Source organism: Syngnathoides biaculeatus, chromosome 7, assembly GCF_019802595.1.
Source record: "Syngnathoides biaculeatus isolate LvHL_M chromosome 7, ASM1980259v1, whole genome shotgun sequence".
Taxonomy (NCBI): domain Eukaryota; kingdom Metazoa; phylum Chordata; class Actinopteri; order Syngnathiformes; family Syngnathidae; genus Syngnathoides; species Syngnathoides biaculeatus.
The window spans coordinates 29,023,188-29,049,718 of NC_084646.1; the positions used below are offsets into that span (position 1 = coordinate 29,023,188).

The 26,531-nt window shown below is 39.8% G+C and overlaps 1 protein-coding gene across 1 annotated transcript in view; it reads left to right on the forward strand.

Moving 5' to 3' along the window:
- Positions 1–12,908: 12,908 nt before the first annotated feature.
- Positions 12,909–26,531, forward strand: part of brinp3a.2 (bone morphogenetic protein/retinoic acid inducible neural-specific 3a, tandem duplicate 2) — an 80,063-nt gene continuing 66,440 nt past the window's right edge. Inside the window, exons 1-2 of the mRNA XM_061825688.1 lie at positions 12,909–12,960; positions 22,451–22,820. Of these exons, the coding sequence (XP_061681672.1) occupies positions 22,606–22,820 (215 nt within the window). The 5' untranslated portion in view covers positions 12,909–12,960; positions 22,451–22,605. The remainder of the gene's footprint in view (positions 12,961–22,450; positions 22,821–26,531) is intronic.

Below are 26,531 nucleotides of genomic sequence, written 5' to 3' on the forward strand. Positions count from 1 at the left end.
CCCCTATACTTGTACATCTGGACATGTTGGATTGTTGTTTTTCTTTAAAATTAACATATAGCCACTGTTGTTCAGATGGCTAATCAATTATATTAATGCCGGTACACATGCGTGTTAATAATAATGTAGCTCAAAAGTAGAAGGCTTATCTAATGAGGTTTGTGTCTTTAGTTCCAAAACTTTTACCTCATGATGTCAGATACAGGAAACAACAAAAATCTTGAAGATCCCTATGGTACTATGAGACTTAAAACTTACGTGCACATAACTGTATTCAAAGTAAAAATCTGTAAACAAACTTTGATGTGAAAAATCAAACGCATGCTGTCAGAGATGGAAGTGTGGAATACCGTAAAGTAATGTATTGCGACGTGGGAGTTGTAATAAGCCTGACAAAGGAAGATAAGAAAGGAAAAAAAACACAACATTTCAGGATGAAAAGAAAAGAATACTGCAATATTGGTGGTTTCTCACTGTTCTGCTCATTAATCCATATCCCATTATATTATGATAATGTGCAAACTGAAAAGTTTGTCTTCACTCTGTAAAATGTTTGGAAGCAGGGCTTTGAAAAGGCAGAAAATGCGTGAATGGGTTAAGGTTGAAAATACATGAATAGAAAATTTGGTAACTAAAATATGGCATTCAGGGATTTGGGATTTACTTGGGCATTAAAATTGAATGTCTTAGATGAAGATGGTGGGGAATTAAACTGAAATATCCCTTTTGGGTGACTGGTAATTGAATGTTGAGTCTTAACATATTCTGTAAAAGCACAGATGCTGAAGAAACGCTGTCACTCACCAAACTAATCAATTTTCAGGACTGTTGAAACAGGCAAGCCATTAGACGGAAAAAGGCCTTAACACTTAGCGACAGTAGATTGAATAACCTTAACTAATTTTATGAACTGAATCACACCATCTAAGTTTGGAGGTAACATTTTCACTTTTTGCTCATCTTAACTTTCAAAATATTAATTTATGAGGAAATGTAGAGTACATTGATTCCTGAAACGCCATGAGAAAGGCATAGATGTAAGTGGTAGATTTAATCTGACTATTGTGGATTTGATAATTAGAAAATAAATGGGGAGAAATTTAAACTCCCAAGTACCTCTTCATATGAAAAAATGGAATTTGGAATAGAAGAGAAACTTCCAATGACATTTTGCCAGCTATAACCACAGTTTCACAATGGAGCAATCAGGTGAGAATTAATATATTGGAAATTAAAAAAAATAATAATCCCAATAGGTCCTAATGAGGCGTAAAATGCTGAAACATCTTACTGAAAATAGAGTAAAGCCAAATACACAAAACATAGGGATGAATTTATACCTACCTTAAATGAAATATTCTCAATGTTCTAAACAATTTATTCACTGTCTATGTTCTATTGAACTGAATAATGTTTTATAGCGCGACACGGTGGCAAAACTGTAACAGTTCTGACATCCAGGATTTGATCCTGGATACGCCTGTATTGAGTTTGCATGTTCTCCCCATGCCGACGTGGGTTTTCTTCGGGTGGTCCGGTTTCCTCCCACATCCCAAAAACATGCAACATTAATTGGACACTCTAAATTGCCCCTAGGTGTGATTGTGGCTGTGGCTGTTTGTCTCAATGTGCCCTGCAATTGGCTGGCGACCATTTCAGAGTGTACCCTGCCTCCTGCCCGTTGACAGCTGGGATAATTTCCAGCACTCCCCGTGAGGATAAACGGCTAAGAAAATGGATGGATGGATGGATGGATGTTTTACAGCAGAAGTCATTCTATTCTTCCCAAATTAGCATTGCCCCTTTTGCTTGCAGCTCGGAGTTTTAAGACATGATTAATTAACAATCATTTCCACAAAATCTACCAAATTCTCAACAAATAATTAATCAAGTATTGAATACGAACATTTTGTGACACGCTTACATGACCAAAATTAACAAAATGCTGAGTATTATCACAATATTATCAAATTAACAAATAAAATAAAAAAATTACATATCCTGGATTTTGAAAATATTGCAACGTTTTATTTTGAATACCAAAAAATATGTAAAATCAGAATCCAATGCAATTTTTCAACACTACAAATTGTAAACAGCAACACTCAAAGTGAATTTTCACACATGCAAGACCCTACGCCACATGTGTCAAACTCAAGGCCCGGGGGCCAGATCCGGCCCACCACATGATTTTATGCGGCCTGCGAAGCCAAATCTAGAGTTTCCATTTCCATGATTATTGAAAAAATATGTACCAAAATTTCAAATTGTCATATATCATGAATGATGAAGTTGAGATATTACAAGAAATTTTGTGTTATCAAACATGAATAGGTGAAAAACACGTTATCCTTGATTTCTCATTCGGATTCTGGCTCATAAATTGATTATGTAAACATGATGAGACGATTAAAATTTTTATTGTTTCACAGTCAAAATAGCACTCTGAGGGAAACCCGAACTACAACGTGGCCCTCGAGAGAAATGAGTTTGACACCCCTACCCTATGCAATATAGTTAAAATAACAACAAATAATAATATTTACTTTTGGTTGGATTTTCACCATTAAGCTCATGAATTATAGGTTTTATTATTAATTTCTCTCCTTTTCAACAAATAAAAATATTTGACACAGTGCTATACAGTTCAATTGCACATTTATAGATTTTAGCAATGAATAGACAGGTAAACATAAACAACAACATACAATCAATAATGTTGGTTTTCCATCACGCTACTGGACACACAATCATATTATTGCCAATTTAAATGAAATGCAAAAATGGTCATATGATTTCAAGTTGAATTTGAAACTGACAGTATTCACAGGGCTCTAACTCAACTCATCTTAGTTCCTAGGAGTTTTACTGGATGTGAGCGAATGCAGCACGAGTACAAAATTTCACATACAACTAACAAGGTTTAGGAAATTATTTGTCAGTGTTTCAGGTCAGGTTTATCAGAGATACTGTCCAATACAATGTTCATTGTGTGTGTGTGCGTGTATGTGTTAGTGTGTGTGTGTGTCTGTGTGTAAAAGATACCAGATTATTTGAACTGTGTCACAGTACATAAAGTAAGCAAAGTGTGGAGGAAGTTACTTGAAAAATGAAGCAAATTGCTCCAATAAAATGGCAATAGTAGCTAAATTACAGTGACATAAAAAAGTACTGGCCACATTCTTATATTTTTGCAGTTTCCCCACTTAAATGTTAAAGACAATCATCCATCCATCTGTTTTCTGAGCGGCTTATCTTTAGATGTATTGCAGGAGTGCTGGAGCCCATCCCAACTGTCATTGGGCTAGAGGTGGGGTACACGCTTAACTGGTTGTCAGCCAATCGCAGGTCACATGGAAACAAGCAATAGTCCCAATCACAATCACACCTAAGAGCAATTTCGAGTCTCCAATTAACACATGTTTTTGGGATGTGACAGGAAACTGGTGTGCACAGAGAAAACCCACACAGGCACAGGGAGAACATGAAAACTCCACACATGTGGTGTTTGGATTTGACCCCCGGTCCTCAGAACAGTGCGGCCAACACTCTTAAGCGATTATTTCACCATGTCGCCATGAAGACAATCAGGCCAATGTAAATATCAAACAAATTTAATTCAAGTGACTTTAAAATTCAGTATTGAAATGATTTCATTTTCTAAGGGAAATTTTAAAAAAACAATTCTAAGTTACCAGTGTGAAAATTTAATGGCACCCTAAATCTAAAAAGCCATTGACACACATACTACCAGCACCACATTTGACAGTTGGTGTGATGTCCTTTTTCTGAAAAGCTGGATTTGGGCTCCCTATAATGAGAAAGACCTTCCGAAAAGCGCTTTTGTCACATCAGAATCAGAATCAGCTTTAATGACCAAGTGTGTAAAAACAAACAAGGACTTCTCCTCCGGCAGTCGGTGGGGCCCTGGTACGACATTCCATTTATGCCATATACAGTGAAGAAAATAAGTATTTGAACACCCTGCTATATTGCAAGTTATCCCGCTTAGAAATCATGGAGGGGTCTGAAATTTTCATCATAGGTGCATGTCCGCTGTGAGAGATATAATCTAAAAAGAAAGATCCAGAAATCATAATGTATGATTTTTAAACTATTTATTTGTGTGATACAGCTGAAAATAAGTATTTGAACACCTATCAGATAGAATTCTGACTGTCAAAGACCTGTCAGTCTGCCTTTAAAAGTCCACCTCCACTTCATGTATTGTCCTGAATGAGATGCAACTGTGTGAGGTCGCTACCTGCATAAAGACACTTGTCTACCCCATACAATCAGTAAGAATCAAACTTTTAACATGGCCAAGACCAAAGAGCTGTCCAAAGACACCAGAGACAAAATTGTACAATTCCACACGTCTGGAAAGGGTGACAGAGAAATTGCCAAGCAGCTTGGTGAAAAGAGGTCTACTGTTGGTGGAATTAGATCTGAGTCGGAGTGGAGCCCCAAACAAGATATCACCTCGTGGGGTCTCAAATATCCTTAGAAAGGGGAGGAAGCAGCCCAGAACTACACGACACGACTTGGCCAATGACCTGAAAAGAGCTGGGACCATCATTTCCAAGGTGACTGTTAGTAATACACTAAAACTGCACATGGGACAGGACGACTGCACTGTGTTAAGGAGAGGATGACCGCGGCCATGTGTTGTGAGATTTTGGGGAACAACTTCTTTCCCTCAGTCAGAGCATTGAAGATGGGTCGTGGCTGGGTCTTTCAACATAACAATAACCCTTAGCACACAGCCAGAAAAACCAAGGAGTGACTCCCTAAGAAGCATTGCAAGGTTCTGGTGTGGCCTAGCCAGTCTCTAGACCTAAACCCACTAGAAAATCTTTGGAGGGAGCTGACACTCTGTGTTTTTCAGTGACAGCCCAGAAACCTGTCTGATCTAGAGAAGATCTGTTTGGAAGGAATTGGCCAAAATCCCTGCTGCAGTGTGTGCAAACCTGGTAAACAACTACAGGAAACATTTGACATCTGTGATTGCAAAATAAGGGCATGAGAGGAAGCTCTTAGTGTGTGTGCTTTTATTTACAATACTGTGTACTGAAAAATAATCCATTATGGTTGCAGATGTGATCATCATTCTCTATTAAATTGATATATTCTATGTTATGACATTAAAAATATTGAACTAGACCACAACAACAACCATTTGGATTAATTTCTATATAACCTGCACAAATTTTTCAGCAAATAATCTCATGTTATACACTACATTTTTCCTGCCTTCTTTCAAAATTCAAACCCCCACTCTATCTTGTCTGGTGGCCTTCATGCCACCCAAAATGAGGAGCTTGGCTTTGTAGTTCAAGTGGTCGGCTTTTATTCCAGGCAGAGGTCATACACAGATAAGCAGTCCAAAACCACAGCAGTACAAAAAGACGTGGCAACAGGGAAGGTCCAAAAACATGAAAACGAAGACGGATTACTCCTAGGCAAAAAACAAGACTTGACAAGACTTAGCTGTGGTGGCACAGAAACCCTTCTCGTGACAACAAGGTGAAAACATAACAAGAGGCTCATATACTCACGCCGATAAATGAGGCCCCATAGCTCTAGTCCATTGGTTTGGTAAACCAGGGGTTGTGATTTTGTATCTCACTGAGATACCAAAAATGAGTTGCGTCAGGAAGGGCATGCGGTGTAAAAATTATGCCAAACAAATATGAGAGTTCATTTGATATGTTACGCTATGGCGAATCCTAATGGGACAAAGCCGAAAGAAGTCGCTAACTAACTAACGAATGCATTCTCAATAACAACGAACTGGCAAATGAGAGTGACAAACTCAAGGTTTACACACCTGGCCTAATTAGTGTCTACACGGTTCAGGTGTGGGGCTGCAGCCGGAGTCAGCTCCGCCCAGGGCAGTGGCTTGGCCGTGTCCCTGACAAAAGGCTCTGCATGTCATACGGCTGCCCTGGTTAACTCTTCTGCAACATTCCATGGACATTGGGATGAGCGCCTATGGATTAGAAGGATTGTGGTGTTTCCCCTATTTAAGAAGAGGAACCAGAAATGTGTTCCAACTACAGAGGGATTACACTCGTCTGCCTCCCTGGTAACGTCTAGTCAAGGGTTCTTCAGAGGAGGTGCCATCAGCAAGTTGGATCGCAAATTCAGGAGAAGCAATGTAGTGTTAGTCTTCTCCGTGGAACATTTGACCAGCTCTTCACGCACTCATGCACTCTCGAATATATATATATATATATATATATATATATATATATATATATATATATATATATATATATATATATATATATATATTATATATATATATATATATATATCAAGAGTATTTGAACACTGGTTCAATGATCCACTGTTGGAGCAATCATTAGAAAATGGAAGAAGCTAAACATCAGAGTTGAGCTCAATGCAAGACATCACCTTGTGGGGTCTCAGTGATCCTTAGAAAGGTGAGGAATTAGTCCAGGATTAGACAACAGGACTTGGTCAATGACCTGAAAAGTGCTGGGACCACTGTTTCCAAGGTGACTGTTAGTAATACACTAACACTTCATGGTTTGAAATCATGCCTGGCATGGATGGTTCCCCTGCTTAAACCAGCACATGTCAAGGCCTGTCTTAAGTTTGCCGGTTACCATTTGGACAATACAGAGGAGTCATGGGAGAACGTTTTGTGGTCAGATGAGACCAAAATGGAACTTTTTCGTCATAATTCCGTGAATCGTGTTTGGAGGAAAAAGCATGATGAGTCCCATCCCAAGAACACCATCCCTACTACGGAGCATGGGGGTGGTAGTATCAGGCTTTGGGGGTGTTTTTCTGCACATGGGACAGAACGACTGCACTGTATTAAGGAGAGGATGACCGCAACCATGTATTTTAAGATTTTGGGGAACAACCTCTTTCCCTCAGTCAGAGCATTGAAGATGAGTCGTGGCTGGGTCTTTCAACATGATAATGACCCGAAGCACACAGCCTGGAAAATCAAGGAGTGGCTCCGTAAGAAGCATATCAAAGTTTTGGCCTATCCTAACAAGTTTCCCAAACCCAATAGAAAATCTTTGGAACGAACTGAAACTCCGTATTTCTCAGTGACAGCCCAGAATCCTGTCTGGTCTAGAGAAGATCTGTGTGGAGGAGTGGGCCAATATTCCTCCAGCAGTGTATGCAAACCTGGTGAACAACTACAGAAAACGTTTGACCTCTGTAATTGCAAACAAAGGCTACTGTGTCAAATATTAACATTGGTTTTCTCAGGTGTTCAAATACTTACTTGCAGCTGTGTCACACAAATAAATTGTTAAAAAAAATCATATATTGTGATTTCTGGATTTTTCTTTTTAGATTATCTCCCACAGTGGACATGCACCTACAATGAAGATTTTAGACCGCTCCTTGATTTCTAAGTGGGAGAACTTGCAATATAGCAGGGTGTTCTAATACTTATTTTCTTCATTGTATATACAGTAGCTTGTGAAAGTATTCGGCCCCTTTGAACTTTTCAACATTTCATCACATTTCAGGCTTCAAACATAAACATATGAAATTAACATTTTTTTGTCAAGTATCAACAACAAGTGGGATGTTGAGGTTCTCGCTCAGAGTGAACAAGTTAGATAGGATTAGAAATGAGCTAATTAGAGGGACATCCAAAGTTGGATGTTTTGGAGACAAGGTTAGTGAGAGCAGACTTAGATGGTTTGGACATGTTCTTAGGAAAGAAAGTGAGTATATTGGTAGAAGGGTACTGAGGATGGAATTGCCAGTGAAAAGAGCGAGAGGAAGACCAAAGAAAAATGTGATGGATGTGGTGAGGGAGGAAATGAGGACAGTGGGTGTTTGTGAGGAAGATGCACGAGATAGGCTTAGATGGAAAAAGATGACGTTATGGTGACCCCTAATTGGGACAAGCCGAAAGGAAATGAAGAAGAAGATCAACGACAAGTGGGACACAATCGTGATGTTGAACAAAATTTATTGGATGTTTTATACTTTTTTAACAAATAAAAAACTGAAAAGTGGGACGTACAATATTATTCGGCCCCCTTACTTTAAGCGCAGCAAACCCACTCCAGAAGTTCAGTGAGGATCTCTGAATGATTCAATGTTGACTGATGATGATAAATACAATCGACCTGTGTGTAATCAAGTCTCTGTATAAATACACCTGCTCAACAATAGTCTCAGGGTTCTGTTTAAAGTGCAGAGAGCATCATGAAGACCAAGGAACACACCAGGCAGGTCCAAGATACAGTTGTGGAGAAGTTCAAAGCCGGATTTGGATACAAAAAGATTTGCCGAGCTTTAAACATCTCAATGAGCACGTTGCAAGAAATCATATTGAAATGGAAGGAGTATCGGACCACTGCAAATCTACCAAGACCCGGCCATCCCTCTAAACCTTCACCTTGAACAGGGAATAGATGATCAGAGATGCAGCCAAGAGGCCCATGATCACTCTGGATGAACTGCAGAGATCTACAGCTGAGGTGGGAGAGTATGTTCATAGGACAACAATCGGTACACTACACAAATCTCGCCTTTATGGAATAGTGGCAAGAAGAAAGCCATTTCTCAAAGATATCCAGAAAAAGTGTTGTTTAAAGTTTGGCACACGGCACCCGGTAAACACATCAAACATGCGGAAGAAGGTACTCTGGTCAGATAAAACCAAAATCGAACTTTTTGCCCAAATTGCAAAACGATACGTTTGGCATAAAGGCAAGACAGCTCATCACCGTGAACAAACCATCCCCACTGTCAAACATGGTTTGGGTCTGCTTTCTTCAGCAGGGACAGGGGAGTTGGTTAAAATTGATGGGAAGATGAATGGAGCCAAATACATGCCCATTCTGGAGGAAAACCTGTTAGAGTCTCCAAAAGACCTGAGACTGGGACAGAGATTTATCCTTCAACAGGACAATGATCCAAAACATAAAGCCACATTGACAATGGAATAGTTCATAAATAAACATATCCAGGTGTTAGAATGGCCAATGTAATGTCCAGACCTGAATTCAATTAAGAATCTGTTAGCAGAGCTGAAGACTGGTGTTCACAAACACTCTTCATCCAATGTCACTGCGGTCAACCTGTTTTGCAAGGAACAATGGGCAAGAATTTCATTCTCTCGGTGTGCAAAAATGATAGAGACATACCCCAAGTGACTTGCAATTGTAATTGCAGCAAAAGTTAAGTATTATTGCAAGGTGGCGAATGATATTTTTCATGTTTCTGTTGTTTTTATATGTAAAACATGTTTAAAATAGCCAATAAATTTCGTTCCACGTCATGATTGTGTCCCACTTGTTTATTCCTGACAAAAAAATTAAATGTTTGAAGCCTGAAATGTGGCAAAAGGTTGAAAAGTTCAAGGGGGGCAAATACTTTCACAAGGCACTGTTTATATATATATATATATATATATATATATATATATATATATATATATATATATATATCAAAGAGCATAACCACCTCATTGACTAGTCCTGTGCCCAAATCAAATCATCGGGTTTGAATTGTGGCGTTGCATGCTTTGCACCTCCTGAGAAGGGAGACCCGCCGGTTGCTCCAATAATGTTGGAGGACTTGCAACCGGATTTTGACTTGTCACTCCTGCCTCCCAGCTATTCTGACTTAATATAAGTTTTCTCAAAAGCAAAGGCCAAGTCTCTTACGCCTCACCGGCCGTATGACTGTGACATTGAATTATTGCCCAGCACCTCACCCCCGCGTGGGGGACTGCTTTCTTCTTCTGGAACTTCTGGTCATGACAGCAACATTAATTGGACACTCTAAATTGTCCCAAGGTGTTATTGTGACTGCAGCTGTTTGTCTCGATGTGCCCTGCGATTGGCTGGCAACCAGTTCAGGGTATATATTTTTATATACATAATATTTTCTAACAACCAACGTTGCCATTTCACATTGCTTCGTGTTTTGGTGCACAACATATCTTAAAATTAATCAAATAAATCATACCTGACCCGAAAACAAGTTTTTTTAAAAAATGAAATAAACCTTTAACCATTGGCCTTGGAAAGTTGCTCCATATTCCAATTGGTGGCCATGTGTTTTTCATCACACTTAATAGACTTCAGATCTTTCCATGTTTATTCATGAACAATCATGCGCCTCCACACAGTGACATTTTTGTCTTTGATGTCTTTCTCCCAGGACACTATGGGAGCTATTTCTTTGTATTTGTTTGTGAGACAGCCGGATGAATGCAACTAGCAGCCATATTACAACTCAACAAAGGCTGTTTTACCCTGGGCACTGGAACGAGAGCTAATGTCGATGGTTGTAGCCGGAAAGATAACTGGGTTAATTAGGGCCCTCAAAAAAACTCATTAGTCAGCACAGAAGGAAAGATGTAAAGTTTATCAGTCCCTGTTTTCCTACTTTTACAATAGTTTTGGGGTTTGCTCGCAGTCAATTTACAAAGTGGATCCTGTTGAAAGAATTCTAATGACATGTTTTAATCATGTCAGCAATCCCCCAAAGGGGTATAACTCGTGCTATCATTGTCTTGACATCAATTTATGTTGATGGTAAATGATCAAATTATGACCATGTTTCCCAGGAAGGACTAAAAATTAGATTTTATACATTGTATTCTCTTCACTACATTTTCCGAACCGCTTATCCCCAAGGGTCGCTGGAGTGCTGGAGCCTACACCTACCAACTCCAGGCGAAACGTGGACTACACCGTGAACTGGTCGGCAGTCAGTCGCAGGGAATATATCGACACCATTACTGAGTGGGAATTTATTCCATGCTGCCCGCAAAAAAGTCAGGCATGTGTACCACTACACCATCAGTGACACCCACAGCTTTTATTCAATGGGAGTTTATAAAAATTCTCGTAATACACACATCATCTGATGTGACCTGACTTAAGGAGTTTACATACTGCATTTGGTGTTTGCAACACCCATCCCGAGGTAGGCCAAATGATGGTGCAGGGATGACAATGATGTAGTGCAAGATTGCACATATTTGCCGTTTGCTTCTAGGTGACCAAATAGAAAGTCGTCTGGTTCTTTGCTAGTTTTCACACAAAGTAGGTGACAACTGAGCAATATGTATTTTATCTGTTACAATGGAAAACTTTGCTTATAATATGGAGGAGGAAGAAATGTGACAGAAAGGGAAGAAGTGAGTGGATGACTGTCATTTATTTTAAGCCAACATTTTCATTGTTAAAAATGCTCAAATCAATGTTTCTACTCCTCTTAACGAACCTGGTACATTCAAAATAGTGGAAATCTCCATCCATCACTGTACTTTCTTTACAATGTCATGGCACTACATTTTACTAACCCCCAGAGGTCAGAGCACTGGGACTCTTAATTTCTTCCCTTTCTTCTCAATCAAATCTATGTTTTTTTCAATGTACAACTCTACCCAAGTCTCTTGCTGTTGTCACAATGAAATGACACTGCCAACATGCTTCCTACTGGAGGTGCCAAGCTGTGAGGCATGCCTTAGCTTTTGTGCCTCGAGCCTCCACAGCATGGCGCGCTATCATGGTACAGCAAAACCATATACGCAATGATCGTTTTGTTGACATATGTGACATGTGATAAGGGCTTCAGATTTCATGTATTTGCCTGAGGTCTTGATATTGCACCCTCAAAGTGATGTCCCACACACTTACCCACGCACACACGCACGCACACACGCATGGTCCCACGCACGCCTGCAGGCACACACTGACACACACACACCACAGGTGCCAGTTCCATCTTGGCATCCTGTAATATATGAAACAGATGTTTAGAGGCTGAATGTTTTGGTTTGTCATTGTCTCCAATGAAAACGGCTGCTGCAATACTCACAAAAAGATTAGAGCTGGGAGTTCCCATATCTCGTCAAATGCACTGTGTCCTCTAAAAGGTGAGAGTCAAAACTCCAACAATGCCATTGATAACCAAATCGCGAAAGGAAACTCGATGTTTGGGGTGCAACATAAATTCAGTAATGGCTGCAAGAAATTAAAAAGTTTTGCAGCATCAACAAAAATACAGTTTATTTGAATTAATAATTTTGTATCAGAATCCAAATTCCATCCAAATAGGCACAACATGATATTACTACATTATTTTCATTTAGTCCGTCTTTCTAAATAATCTTATACAGGTAAAAAAAAAAAAAAAAAAAAAAATCAAGGAGATGAAAAATCCACATAAAAAGGCCAGGGCTGGAATTTATCCCATGACCCCTGAGCTGTTGTGCTACCCAGTGAATGACATCTTGTTCATTTCATGTGCTTGTTATTCATACTAGCATTCAATGATATAAAAAATAGTCATCAGTGTTCCACTTTTATTCTAACGTTAGGATAGACAAGCATGATCCTGACAGAAGTTGACTTATTTTAAAACAGTACCTCCAAATTTTCAGGTTAAAATCCTCAACTAAAACAGTATTTTTACATACAATAATTATAAACCTCCAAGCAGCCTGTCTGTATGAATAATTGCAAGAATAAGTTTTTAAATTCTAATCCCACCCTAATGTCTTTATGGAAAGCCAGCACAATAACGAGCTCACCCAGCAATGGCCCCAACCCTTTGTCATTACTTTGCAGGTAGTGTTAACGTGCTGGCAAGTTAATCTTTACTAACGCCAGTTTGGTGAAATATACATCTTGCAGATTCACTGGGAGACATCATTACTGATGAAACTTGGGGTCATGCGGTGTTTCTGATCCTTCAATATTAGACAACCTCGCCCAGTCAACCGCATTATAGGTTGATCAAACTTTGGCTTGAGCCCCAGCAGGATTTGTACTCTGTCTTACCTTCTTTATGCACTTGTACCCACTATCTTTTCCTGTGCCCTAGATTGCAGATTTGATTGCTTCCTCTTCGGCTGTCCAGTGATGCCCAGCAGTGTAAAAACCTTGCAGGGAGATCAACCAGCTAATTATCTGCAACTCATCTCCAGAAGTGAGTTCACCGACCTCGCCTCCTGCACCCTTCCTTCATCTCTCGTTGAAGATGAATTGACATTAGTCTATATGAGAACTTCAACTGCTTGCCAAGGTCCACTTCCAGCTTCCAGTGAGTGGTGGTGGTAAGGATATCAGACTGTCCTTTGATGGTGCACTGCTCTGGCTCTGTGAAACTTGATGGTCTTTGTCTTGTGGTGTCTCTTAAAGGTATTGCTAACAGTGGCTATGCTCTCAGAGACAGTCCATTATGGCGGCAATTATAACACCCATTTCCAAGGGCTTTTTGGCAGCTACTGAACACATGTTCTTGGGATCCCCTTCCTGGAAATAGAGGAGAAGAAGATTTTGTATTTTTACCCTAGACATGGACAATGGACTAAGTAAAACATAATAGGCAACTTGGATTCGGAGCCCGATCTGATGGAAGTCTGCTTTCCAGATTTTTACATCATGTGATTTTCTTCTCAAGCCCATTTCCTATTTAGTCCAAACTCATTGGTTTCAAGTTTCCACCATCTTGCTAGCGTACCTTTCTCCAAACTTGCCTGTACTTTCTCCTCAACAAGGTGCTGACAAGTTCTGCCTCGAGCTTGTCAACTTTAGCTACTGGAAAGTAGCAGATACCTGCTTGTTGCCACGTTTCTATCCAGCCTACAAGTGCATTTTGCCTCAACCAGGGTTCTGCCACTTCCATGTATTGTATTTATCACTGGCCCACTTCCTGCCAGTTCACATCTGGATGCCAGCCGATGCCAGTTTTCCATCCAGTGATTCACTTCACTGCAGGAATTCCCATGTCCTTGACACCATTGACTCTTCAGCAAAACTGCTGGCTGGGAGTTGAATGATGTTAATGCTGCCATACTGAGCTCCACTGCTCAAGCTATGAGGCAGGCCAAGCCATCTTTGCAAATAGCACCTGAGCTTTCTTTCCATGGTCATTGTTGTCATCGTCACTCTGTACACCAGCAGTAGTAAATCCTGGTTTTGAAGCTCCTGGTATACCTGACTTGTCCACCTTGCTCAGCCAGCACTCAAGCTTTTTGGTTGTTTTCTGGATGAATCCAAATCCTTCAGGCTGGAGTCAAAACAATATTCTGATGCTTTTGACTGTCTCCTGTGTCATGAGTGGGTGGGTAGCTCCAGTAAGTATAAACCAGAACCTATCAAATACTTTTCAATTCTTCAGGACTAGACATCTTGTTTTTTTTGTGTTAACACTCATGGCTGCCCAAGGAATGAGCTTCGAAAGGCCTCACAGAATCCACCTGCTGCCAGCGACAGATATGGTGGTAACAGTAAAGTCTTTCATGAACCTCATTATTGCAGGCTGTCATACTGCAAATTTCATTAAATGTGCCTGCACTTTACATATGCTGACTTCATAACCATTTTTCATTGCGATGGCAAAGAAGATTACTGAGATGATGCACCTGGTTATTATGTCTTTCTCGAGGTACTGTGAGGCCAATGCTCTACAGCTGCACCACTGTGCTGCCTGGTAGAAATGTGTACACAACTAAAAGATCATTGAATGAAGTTGATGCCAAACAATCAGAGGAACAAAAGATAACGCGAGATAAGAGGCAGACCGACTCAGCTGTAAAGCGTTGGCCTCAAAGTTCTGAGGACCAGGGTTCAATCCCGGCCCCACCTGTGTGGAGTTTGCAAAAAATATGCATTAATTGGACACTCTAAATTGGCCCTTGATGTAATGCCCGTGTGTCCTGAGATTGGCTGGCAACCACTTCAGGGTGTACCCTGCCTCCTGCCTGTTGACACCTGGGATAGGCTCGAGCAGTCCCGCAAGCCTTGTGAGGATAAGCAGCTCAGAAAATGGATGGATGGATGTGTGGATGAATGGATGGATTTTTGCTACTTTGAATGTTTGTGGGGTTTTTTTTAGCTAAAGGTGACCCAAATATTATATTTGTTATAATTTATAGACCTCCTAGAGATCATGGAAGATTTTTGGAAGAATTTTCAGGATTGCTGTCAATTATTTGTATTGAATACTCACAATTTTGTCATAACCGTAGACCTTAACATTCATGTTGTTTAAATCATTGAAATAAATTCCAAAGAACTCTTTATCATACTAGTCCAACTCACACTCAAGGTCACATCTTAGACCTGGTCATCTTTAAGGATGTTGAGATTCTCTCACTTGATATTAAGGATATTGGTATTGCTGACCATTTTTGTGTATTGTCTGAACTGCAGAAATAACAGATTCTTCCAAAATCAACCTACCACAACTTTTTCTGGGATGCTGGAGAAAACCGGCGTACCCAACAGCCAAAATTTTCTTCAACTAAAAAACAACAAAAAAGACAATTTTTTTTTGGCAATAAAGAAAAGAGAAATGCTTTTCATAAATACCTGGACTCACTATCTTTAAAAACCAAAGACAAAGTCTGAAACCTTGGTGTTCTGATTTTGATTCTGACCGGATTTTTAACAGTCATATCACATCAATCACAAAAACTGCATTTTACCATCGAATCTAGGGTGAAGGCTCGCATGTGTCAATCAGACCAGGAGAAGGTCATCAATGCTTTCATCTCAAGGAGAATTGACTATTGTAATGGTCTTCTGACCGAGACCCCAAAAACAACAGCTCCACCTCATTCAGAATGTTTCAGCTCTGGTTGTCCAAGTGTATAACTGCAATTTTAAAGTCTTTACAATGGCTTCCAATCCTAAATTATGCTCCTCGTCTTTAAATCACTAAATGGTTTAGGCTCCTAATACATGAAAGAAATAGTAAGTTTCTTTCTGCTTGTCCCTCTAGGGGTCACCACAACATGACATCTCAAATGAATGCTCATATTTGTTTGGCACAGTTTTGACTGTTTTTGGTGGGTGGGGGGAGTTTTGTAGTGACAGATGAAGGTCGACGTCCATTGTTGTTGTGTCTTTAATGCGTGAGATGCAAGCCATCCATGCTCCCATTCTCTTTTTGCAGACTTCATAACCTTGTCAAATCATCGAGTTCAAGTTAAAGTCTAGTCTCTTCGATACAAAGTCTGAAATCAAGTCAGGTATTTCTGAAGTATTTGGCAAGCAAGTTGCAAGTCATAAAATTGGCAACTCAGTTGACCTGATTAAGTTCTTTCATCTCAGGTTACTGCTCATTTTTTTTTCATTTATATTTCTCTTGTTTTGGGTAAAGTCTTTATTTCATTGTTACTGGATGGTGGTTGCCCCACAACATGTAAAAGTTATATTTCAGTGGATTCAACTGCTCCCAGTGCCTGCATTTTTGAATTATCTGAATGCTTCTCACACAGGAACATTTTAGATACTAAATGAAAAGCATTTTGCATGCAATTTAAATGGTGTCATATTGTGCCCTTGTAAACTGAGAATGTTGTGTATCTGATGTCATTCAGGCATCTAACAACAAAGCCTCTGAGGATGGTTTTGTTGGGAGATAATATGATTATAAACCTGGCATGGACCAGTCTGAGGATGATGAATGTTTGCAGACAGGACTGCCACAGCAATTGTCTAAAAACATGCAGGATGTGAGTCAAAAGGGGGATTTAGAGATATTCCAGAATGCAGAGGCGGAAGCAAGTGGGTGGTTTGATGAAGGATGAACAGAAAAAGGACAACAAATATGTTTGCAGTGAAGGAAGAGAGCAAGGAAGCAACATCGAACAGCTGATTATTCTCTATCCACAATCTCCTACATCATCTTTTCAGACTGCTAGCTGCTAGATCATAGGATTAGAGAGTCCTTTAATATGACCGATATGTTCTGTGCTGATATTAACATGCCAGACATAGTGCACTAAATGGGTAACTCTTGACAGCACACTTCATCTGTAACATTTAGGTGGTATTTAGTCAGAATGGAAGCCGATGCTTTTAAAAACTGCAGCAAAGATGTGTCCCCATAATGACATTCATAGTGATATAAAAAAAAATAATCTTACATGAGAATGAATTAATTGTTAATAGCAGGGTTGTCATACTTTTCAAATTGCTTCCCCACTTGCTGTACAGAACAGGCAGAAATGTGCATTGCTTGAGCTTAAACAGAGCATGGTGAGTCTCCTGAGACAAATTTATTTTTTCAAGATGGGAATAAACTATTGAACACTGACAAAATGAGCACAGGTTTTGCTAAAGGACTTATATGCAATCAAATGAATTAAAAGAGAATGTGAGCTCTTTGCAGTTTATTTTTAGGTTTTTAGTCTTCCTATTTTATGGCCATTAATGTTTCAGACTTGCAGTTACGAATTGTATCACAAAACTGTATTGCTTTATTTCATTGGAAAGCAAAGCAAATTTATTTATATACCACATTTCATACACAAGGTAACTCAATGTGTTTTATATGATTAAAAGCATTCAAATAAATAAATAAAAAAATTGAGAAAAGGTACAATTAAAAAAAGCTTTTAGTGCAAGAGTTATCACTGAAAGGTGGAAGTAGTCTGGAATGCATGAGAAAAAAGAAGAATTTTTAATCTGGATTTGAAAACACTCAAACTTGGGGCTGACGTCACCTCTGTTGGCAATTTATTGTATTATTTTTTGCAGCATAACAGCTAAATGCCTGTTATTGTTAAGTGTAGAAATGGAAGGTGCAGCTTGAGGCTTAATCCGTGTGCAGCTTAATCATGTCTCTGCTTAGATAAGATTGTGCAAAATTCATCATCTCTCTTGTTTAACTTCCTCCTTTTAATTAATTAATCAATTTAATTTACATAAATTATGACTCCTGAACTATTACATATTCTTCTTCATTACTTGAAAAACTTGTTTGAAAAAAAAAAAAACATCTACTTGACACCTCTTTCTAGATTTTTATTTTAATTTGTTCATGCTGAGCTGGTTATTGATGATGTAGTGGTACATGCGCCTCATTTTGTTGTGGGGAGTGTGGGATCACTTTCCACTCAGTGATGGTGTCGATATGTGCCCTGTGACTGACTGCCAACCAGTTCAGGGTGTGGTCTGCCTTTCGCCCAATGATTGCTTGATAGGTTACGGCACTCAAGCGACCCTGGTGAGGATAAGTAGCTTGGAAAATGGACTTGGAAATGGTGAGCTGTGCCTTGAACGTGATGCAAAAGTGACATATCGTATCCAATGAAAATTGAAAGTTAAGGAATTGGCTTGCATAATGCATTTTCAGCCGTCTTATTTAACAAAACTCTTGCAATTGTTTCTTCTCATTCATGTTTCTGATTCAACAAACTGTTCTCTCATGGGGACTACAACAACTTATGAAATCGAATAAACATTTACATTTCATAATATTTCAACCAAGGGGTTGTGGGTTCGTATCCCACTGGGGCCTCCACTCCCTGAGAAGGGTTGCGTCAGGAAGGGCATCCGGCGTAAAAATTGTGCCAAACATATATATATATATGCGTTCATCTGAGATGATACGCTGTGGCGACCCCGGAAGGGACAAGCCGACAGAAACACCGTATATGAGACAAAGTAAATGCATGAGTGTGTTTATTATGGTACTCTAAAGGGTAAACTCCCACTCAAAAGTATCGTGTATCTCACTTATCCTCACTAGGGTCACTGGCGTGCTGTAGGCTACCATAGCTTTCTTTGGGCGAGAGGTGGCATATACCCTGAACTAGACGCCTCCCAATCACATAAAAACAAAGAAACATTTGTGGTCATATTAACGCCCAAGGAAATTTAGTCTTCAATCAACCGACCACAAGTGTTTTTCTGGGATGTGGGAGGAAACCAGCATACCCAAGAGCAAAAATTTTCTTCAACTAAACCAAAACAAAACTGAGTCAATTTTTTTGGCAAGAAAGAAAATAATTGCTGTTAGTAAATACCTGGACTCACTATCTTAAAAAAAAAAAAAAAAAAAAAAAAAAAAGACCAAGTCCAAAACCTTGGTATTCTGATTTTCAACAATCATATCAAATCAATCACAAAAAAAATGCATTTTACTATGTGAAGAACATATCTAGAGTGAAAGCTTGATTGTGTCAAGCAAACCATGAAGAGCTCATCCATGTTTTTTTTTTTTTATATCTCAAGTAGACTTGACTACTGTAATGGTCTTCTGACTGGACTCCCCAAAAGAGAATTAATTCAGAATGCTGCTGCTCAGGTTCTGACTAGAACAAAGAGGTCAGAGCATATAACACCAATTCGAAAATCCTTACACTGGCTTCCAGTCATCTTTCAAATAGATTTTAAAGTTCAGCTCCTGGTTTATAAATCACTAAGTCGTTTAGGCCCTGAATACATGAAAGAAATGCTGACGGAACGCAATAATACAGTAGCAGTAGTCTCTTTGTATTTAAATATTTGTATTTGTTGCTCTATATAAATAAATTTGCTTTGCTTTGCTTCACACAGCCACGGGGAGAACATGCAAACTCCATACAGTTGGGCTGGAATTTGTACTTTGGTCCTCAGAGCCATGAGGCAGATGTGCCAACTAGCTCTCCACCCTTCCACCATTCCATTTTCTGAGACACTTATCCTCATGAGGGTCGTGGGAGTCCTGGAGCCAATCCCAGCTGTCATCAGGCAGGGTACACCCTGAACCGGTTGCCAGCCAATCGCAGGACACATAGAGACAAACAACCAATCGCACTCACAAGTCAACAGATGAACGTGTTGAACAATTAAACAGACGTGTTAGGGAGTAATATTGTAGAGAGGATGTGATGTTGCACCTGGACTGTAAATAAAGACAGAAAACAATGCTTTGTCCTTTGGGACACATTCAATTAAATACGCCACAAATACAATATATTTAATATTCTATTTTTTTAATATTCTCTCATTATTAATTTGATACCTGATACATGTACCAAAAAAGCTAGCGCAGGGGCATTGACAGAATGCTAAAAAAAAAATAAAAAAATGTTTTAGTAGTTCATAGGTGAACACTGTCATTGGAAACAATTAAATATCATGATTATGTGTAATAACAGCATCCCCAAAATGTTCCGTTGTTCACAAGGAAGGATAATGTGAGGTTCCTCACTTTTTGAACAACTGTGTGAGCAATCCAAGATTCTAAAAACGTTTGTCAATGTACAGTTGAAAGGAATTTCAGGATTTAATTCTCTACAATCCAAATTATCATCAAAACATTCATATAATCTCGAGATTTCACTGCATATAACCACCGAGTCCAAAAACAAACAGTGAATGTCTGTAACATTCAATCCCTCCCACGGCACTCCATTCAAAACTGCCATCATGAAAAAAATATAGCCACATGGGCTCAGGAACTCTTGATAAAACCATTGTCATTTAACACGGTTTGTTACTACATCTACAAATGTAATTAAAACTCTACCATGCAATGTGAAAGCTCATTTGAGCTAGATTTACAAATTGGGAATGGCGCTGTGTTTTGTCCCCACTTAAAATTATTTTTTGAAATGACAAAAATCATCTCGTCTTGGCCAAAGAGAAAAAGGCTATTCAGATCATCAATGCAAAATTCCAAAGAGAGGGGGGCACGGTGAATCAGCCGGTAAAGCATTGGCCTCACAGTTCTGAGGTTCGGGGTTCAATCCCAGATCCCCCTGTATGGAGTTTGCATGTTCGCCCCGTGCCTGCGTGAGTTTCCTCCGGGCGCTTGGTTTCCTCCCACATTCCAAAAACATGCAACATTAATTGGACACTAAAATTGCTGCTAGATGTGATTGTGAGTGCAGCTGTTTGTCTCCATGTTCCCTGCAATTGGCTGGCAACCACTTCAGGGTGTACCCCGCCTCCTGCCTGTTGATAGCTGGGATAGGGTCCAGCACTCCCTGTGACCCTCGCAAGGAAAAGTGGCAAACAAAATGGATGGATGGAATTCCAAAGAGAGCATCTGTGATGATATTGGGGGTCCATGACATGGGTAACTTGGACAGCTGTGAGGGTACCATTAATGCTAAAAGCTACAGCCAGGGTTTGGAGCAACATATGCTTCCATCCAAACAACGTCTTTTTCAGGGACATCACTGCTTATTTCAACAAGATAATGCCAACCCACATTCTGCCACTTACAACAGTGTGGCTTTGTAGTAAAGGAAATTAGACTGGCCTGCCAGAAGTCCAGACCTTTTTCCCTTTGAAAACGTGTGGCACTTTATGAAGTGTAAAATACAACAACAGAGACAATGGACTATTGAGCATAGTTAAACGTCAAGCAAAAATTGAAAGTATTTCCAGCTACAAAGCTTCAACAATAATTGTCTTCCAGTCCTGGTGTTGTTAGAATGAAAGGAAATGGAAAGGAAAAGGAAAGTTTTAAACATGCCCATGTCTCACCTTTTCAAAATGTGTTCAGGCATCAAATCTAAAATGAATGCAACTGAGGAAATGTGGCAAAGAAAATTAATGCTTTTGAAGATTTCCTTCTAAAAATAATGTAAAAGTTTTATCAGTATGTACATTACATATGTTGTCTTTGTAGTGAATCAAACTGAATCTATTTTGCAAATCATTGTATTCTGTTTTTATTATTTAAGTTTTATACAAAGTCCAACTTCATTGGAATTCGTCTTCTTTTCCTTTCTGCTTGTCCCGTTGGGGGTCGCCACAATGTGTCATCTTTTTCCATCCAAGCCTATCTCGTGAATCTTCCTCTCTCACACCCACTGTCCTCCTGCCTTCCCTCACAACACCCATCAACCTTTTCTTAGGTCCTTTTGTTCTTTTGCCTGGGAGGTCCATCCTCAGCACCCTTCTACCAATATACTCATTCTCTCGCCTCTGGATATGTCCAAACCATTGAAATCTGCTCTCACGAACCTTGTCTCCCAAACATCCAACTTTGGCTGTTCCTCTTCGAAGCTGATTTCTAATCCTATCCAACCTGCTCACTCCGAACGACAACCTCAATATCTTCATTTGTGCCACCTCCAGTTCTGCTTGTAAACAAAAGAAGTTTCAAACCAAAATTAGATTTTATTCCTTAGTGCTATTCAGTTGAGGTTTTTAAAAGAATACCACACTTTTGTAACACATCTTCAACAATTGTTTACAAAGTATTGGCAGATATATGCACTAGCAACTGTCTGTTTTTCAGTGGTGCCTGTTTTTTTTTTTTTTTTTTTAAGATCGAATGACTTTTGGCACAGGCACATGCCTGAGTTAACTTCAATGATTTCTATCTCAATACTACAATTGCAATGGGACTTAACGCCTCACTGCAACATGCACATTGCAGTGCATTGTGCCAGTGAAAGAGAAATGTCTGAAAGGTTGGTTAAGCTGGTGGAAAAAATGAGACATGAGTGACCTGTAGGCGATTGCGTGACCGTGATTTGCACGCACATTCTCTCGTTTTTCTTTGACAACTAACAATACTTCAGTCTTCGATTCATTTTATACATAGAATGTCCCTTAATAAATTCATCACATAAGTCTTGATACCTGAGGCAATAAAAATAGGACATAATGACAACATTTGTATTTGTGTTTCATCCGAATGCCTTGTACTTTATCTTTACCTGGATCTCTGTTTTATTCAGGTGCTTCGGGGGCTTTGAAGTGATGCAGGACTTTTTGCTATACCAGTGGAAGAGCCAGCTTGCACAGAGAGGCTGTGGCTATTGAATGTTCCCACTCTGCCACATCCCCAGCCTTTAGCAGCACCCTCATCCCTCCCCAGCTTCCTTAATCTCTGATGGCTCCATGGCCCATGTTCAGGCTCAGCCTTCTCTGCTGGGTTTGTTTGCGATCTGTGGGAGTCACAGCAACAGCTACACTGCCAAATGACAAGCCTGGGGGCCCCTTGGACTGGCTCCTGTCTGACAAGGGGCCATTCCATCACTCTCCGGAGTATATTGATTTTGTGGAGAAGAACAGACAAGGCTTCTCAACCAGATACAAGATATACAGGTGAGTTTTTCTTAACCTGAAACTCATAAACTAACTGCATCAAATTAGATCAAAAAGCACACAATGTAATTTCAGAACTTCCTTAATTGTCTTTCTTGGAAATAATGCTATAATCAATAGTGCTTTTTTGTCTTCAACATCAAAGCCACTATCAGCACCATTTATTTTGCTTTATTTAGCCTGCAAAACAAGATATAGTTACCCTGAATCAGAAGCAGGCACGGTGGATCAGCTGGTAAATCATTGGCATCGGAGTACTGAAAAAAAAAAATCCATAATAGGAAATAGAGCAGAGACAAACACATAAAACATAGGGAAGGGCTTATACCTACCTTAAATTAAATATTCTCAATGTTCTAAACAATTTATTCAATGTCTATGTTCTATTAAACAGAATTATGTTTTACAGCGTGACACGGTGGCGCAGCTGCAACAGTTCTGACATTAAGGGTTTGAACCCGGACCCGCCCGTGTGTAGTTTGCACGTTCTCACCGTGCCTGGGTGGGTTTTCTCTGGGCACTCCGGTTTCCTCCCGCATCCCAAAAACATGTAACATTAATTGGACACTCTAAGTTGCCCCTAGGTGTGATTGTGTTCGGAGCTGTTTGTCTCGATGTGCCTTGTGATTGGCTGGCAACCGGTTCAAGGTGGACCCCGCTTCCTGCCCAGCACTCACCAAGAGCCTAATGAGGATAGGCAGCCAAGAAAATGGATGGATGGATGGAGTCAGAAGCAAACATAATACATGTATCTGTATCTCATCAGTTTTGACTTTAGACCTTGTAGGAAAATAGTTTGACCAGTTTAGGTATTGCCCATTAACTTGCACAAGAAACATTTGGGTTATATAGACATGAAACACTAGCTGTACAGATGAGCGTTAATTTTCCAGACATTAAACATCTGGTTCTGAGACACAATTTAGAAGATAATAGTATTTGTGAGGAAATATATGTATATATATATACACATACACACAGTATATATATTCCTTTTTTTTTTTGGGTAAGCAAAGTTTTGCGAAACTGGCTTCAAAATAAAAGGTGGCACGTGGTACAGCTGTAAAGCGTTGGTCTCACAGTTCTGAGGATTCGGGTTCAATCCCGGCCCCACCTGTTGAGTTTGCATGTTCTACTCATGCCTGTGTGGGTTTTCTCCGGGCACTCCGGTTTCCTCACATATCTCCAAAATATGCATTAATTGGAAACTATATTGCCCCTCCGTGTGATTGTGAGTGTGACTGTTGTTTGTCTCCATGTTCCCTGCAACTGGCTGGCAAACAGTTAATGGTGTGCCCTGCCCATAGATAGCATGGGTAGGTTCCAGGTTCTATTGTAAGGATTAAACGGCGACGAAAATTATTGAATGGATGGACTTAAAAAAAAGGGCAATATATTCACCATTTTTCTGTTTACTTATTGTTTAAAAAAAATCTTTTCATCCATTTTCATCCATTTTCTTCAACACTAATCCTCACAAGAGTTGTGGGAGTGCTGGAGCCAACCCAGCTACTAACGGGCAGGAGGCAGGGTCCACCCTGAACTGGTTGCCAGCCAATCTCAGGGCACACAGAGATAGTGCAACACTTTGATTAAGATTATATAGTGCAAAGGAGGCTTTCATGATGTGTAGCATCTGATGTGTTCCCTAAACTGCCCCAAGCCTCAGCCTACACCATGAAGAACTTCAGTCAAGTTAAACTTGGTGAACGAAACAATGAAATATGTCTGTGCCAACACTGAGGTAGCCAAGAAGATTAACAGTTGGTGGCAAATTTGCACTGATGGTTTTTAACATTTATTTTTGTCTTCAAACTAACGTAATTGCCAATGACAGAAAAAAGTTTTAAAAAATAGCTAGAAATTCACTCTGGCAACTTGACACCACAATGAATGAGATCCACATACATGTTGCCTCACAATATCACAAACACTAACCTTGTGCCTCATTTGGTTCCATTCATTACAAAAAAAAACTCAGCGGTGCCATGTGAAGTTACTTTTCGTGCCAAAATGTGGTGTGTACCATTAAAAAAGGTTTCAAGCCTCAAACAGGAAGTCAGGAAGTCAAGTCATCCATTGTTCACATGAAACATTTAGTTTTGTGAAGTATTAACTCACAGTAAATATCTTTTCTTTTATTGCCCAAATATATATATATATCTCAGTGGTTTAGTTGAGTGGTTAGTTACAGTGCTTTGTGAAAGTATTTGGCCCCCTTCAACGTTTCAACCTTTCGCCACATTTCAGGCTTCAAACATAAAGATATAAAATTATTTTTTTTAACAAGAATCAACAACAAGTTGGACACAATCGTGAAATGGAACAAAATTTATTGGATATTTATACTTTTTTAACAAGTAAAAAACGTGGGGCGTGCAATATTATTCAGCTCCTTTGCTTTCAGAGCAGCAAACTCACTCCAGAGGTTCAGTGAGGATTTCTGAAGGATCCAATGTTGACTGATGATCATAAATAGAATCCACCTGTGTGTAATCAAGTCTCCGTAAGAATGCACCTGGTCTGTGATAGTCTCAGGGTTCTGTTTAAAGTGCAGAGAGCATCATGAAGACCAAGGAACACACCTGGCAGGTCTGAGATACTGTTGGGGAGAAGTTTAAAGCCAGATTTGGATACAAAAATATTTCCCAAGCTTTAAACATCGTAAGCAGCACTGTGCAAGCAATCATTTTGAAATGGAGGGAGTATCAGACCACTGCAAATCTACCAAGACCCGGCCGTCCCTCTAAACTTTCACCTCGAACAAGGAGAAGACTGATCAGAGATGCAGTCAAGAGGCTCATGATCACTCTGGATGAACTGCAGAGATCTACAGCTGAGGTGGGAGAGTCTGTCCATTCGACAATAATCAGTCGTACACTGCACAAATCTGGCCTTGATGGAAGAGTGGCAAGAAGAAAGCCATTTCTCAAAGATATCCATAAAAAGTGTCATTTAAAGTTTGCCACAAGCAACCCGGGAGACACACCAAACGTGTAGATGAAGGTGCTCTGCTCAGATGAAACCAAAACTTTTTGGCCACAATGCAAAACTATATGTTTGGCGTACAGGCTACACAGCTCATCACCCTGAACACACTATTCCCACTGTCAAACATGGTGGTGGGAGCCTCATGGTTTCTTCAGCAGGGACAGGGGAGATGGTTCAAATATATGGGAAGATGAATGGAGCCAAATACAGGACCATTCCGGAAGAAAACCTGTTGAACTCTGCAAAGACCTGAAACTGGGACGGAGATTTATCATCCAAATCATAAAGCCAAGTCTACAAAGGAATGGTATCCAGGTCTTAGATTGGCCAAGGCAAAGTCCAGACCTGAATCCAACCGAGAATCTGCGGGCAGAGCTGAAGACTGCTGTTCACAAACCCTCTCCATCCAACCTCACTGAGCTCGGACTGTTTTGCAAGGAAGCAAGAATTTCTGCCTCTCAATGTGCAAAGCTGATAGAGAAATACCCCAAGCGACTTGCAGCCCTAATTCCAGCAAAAGGTGGCGCTACAAAACATTAATGCAAGGGGGCTGAATAATATTGCACCCTACTTTTCAGGTTTGTATTTGTTAAACCAGTTTAAAATATTCAATAAACTTCGTTCCACTTCATGATTGTGTCCCACTCGTTGTTGATTCTTGACAAAAAATTCAAATTTTATATCTTTATATTTGAAGCTTGAAATGTGGCGAAAGGTTCA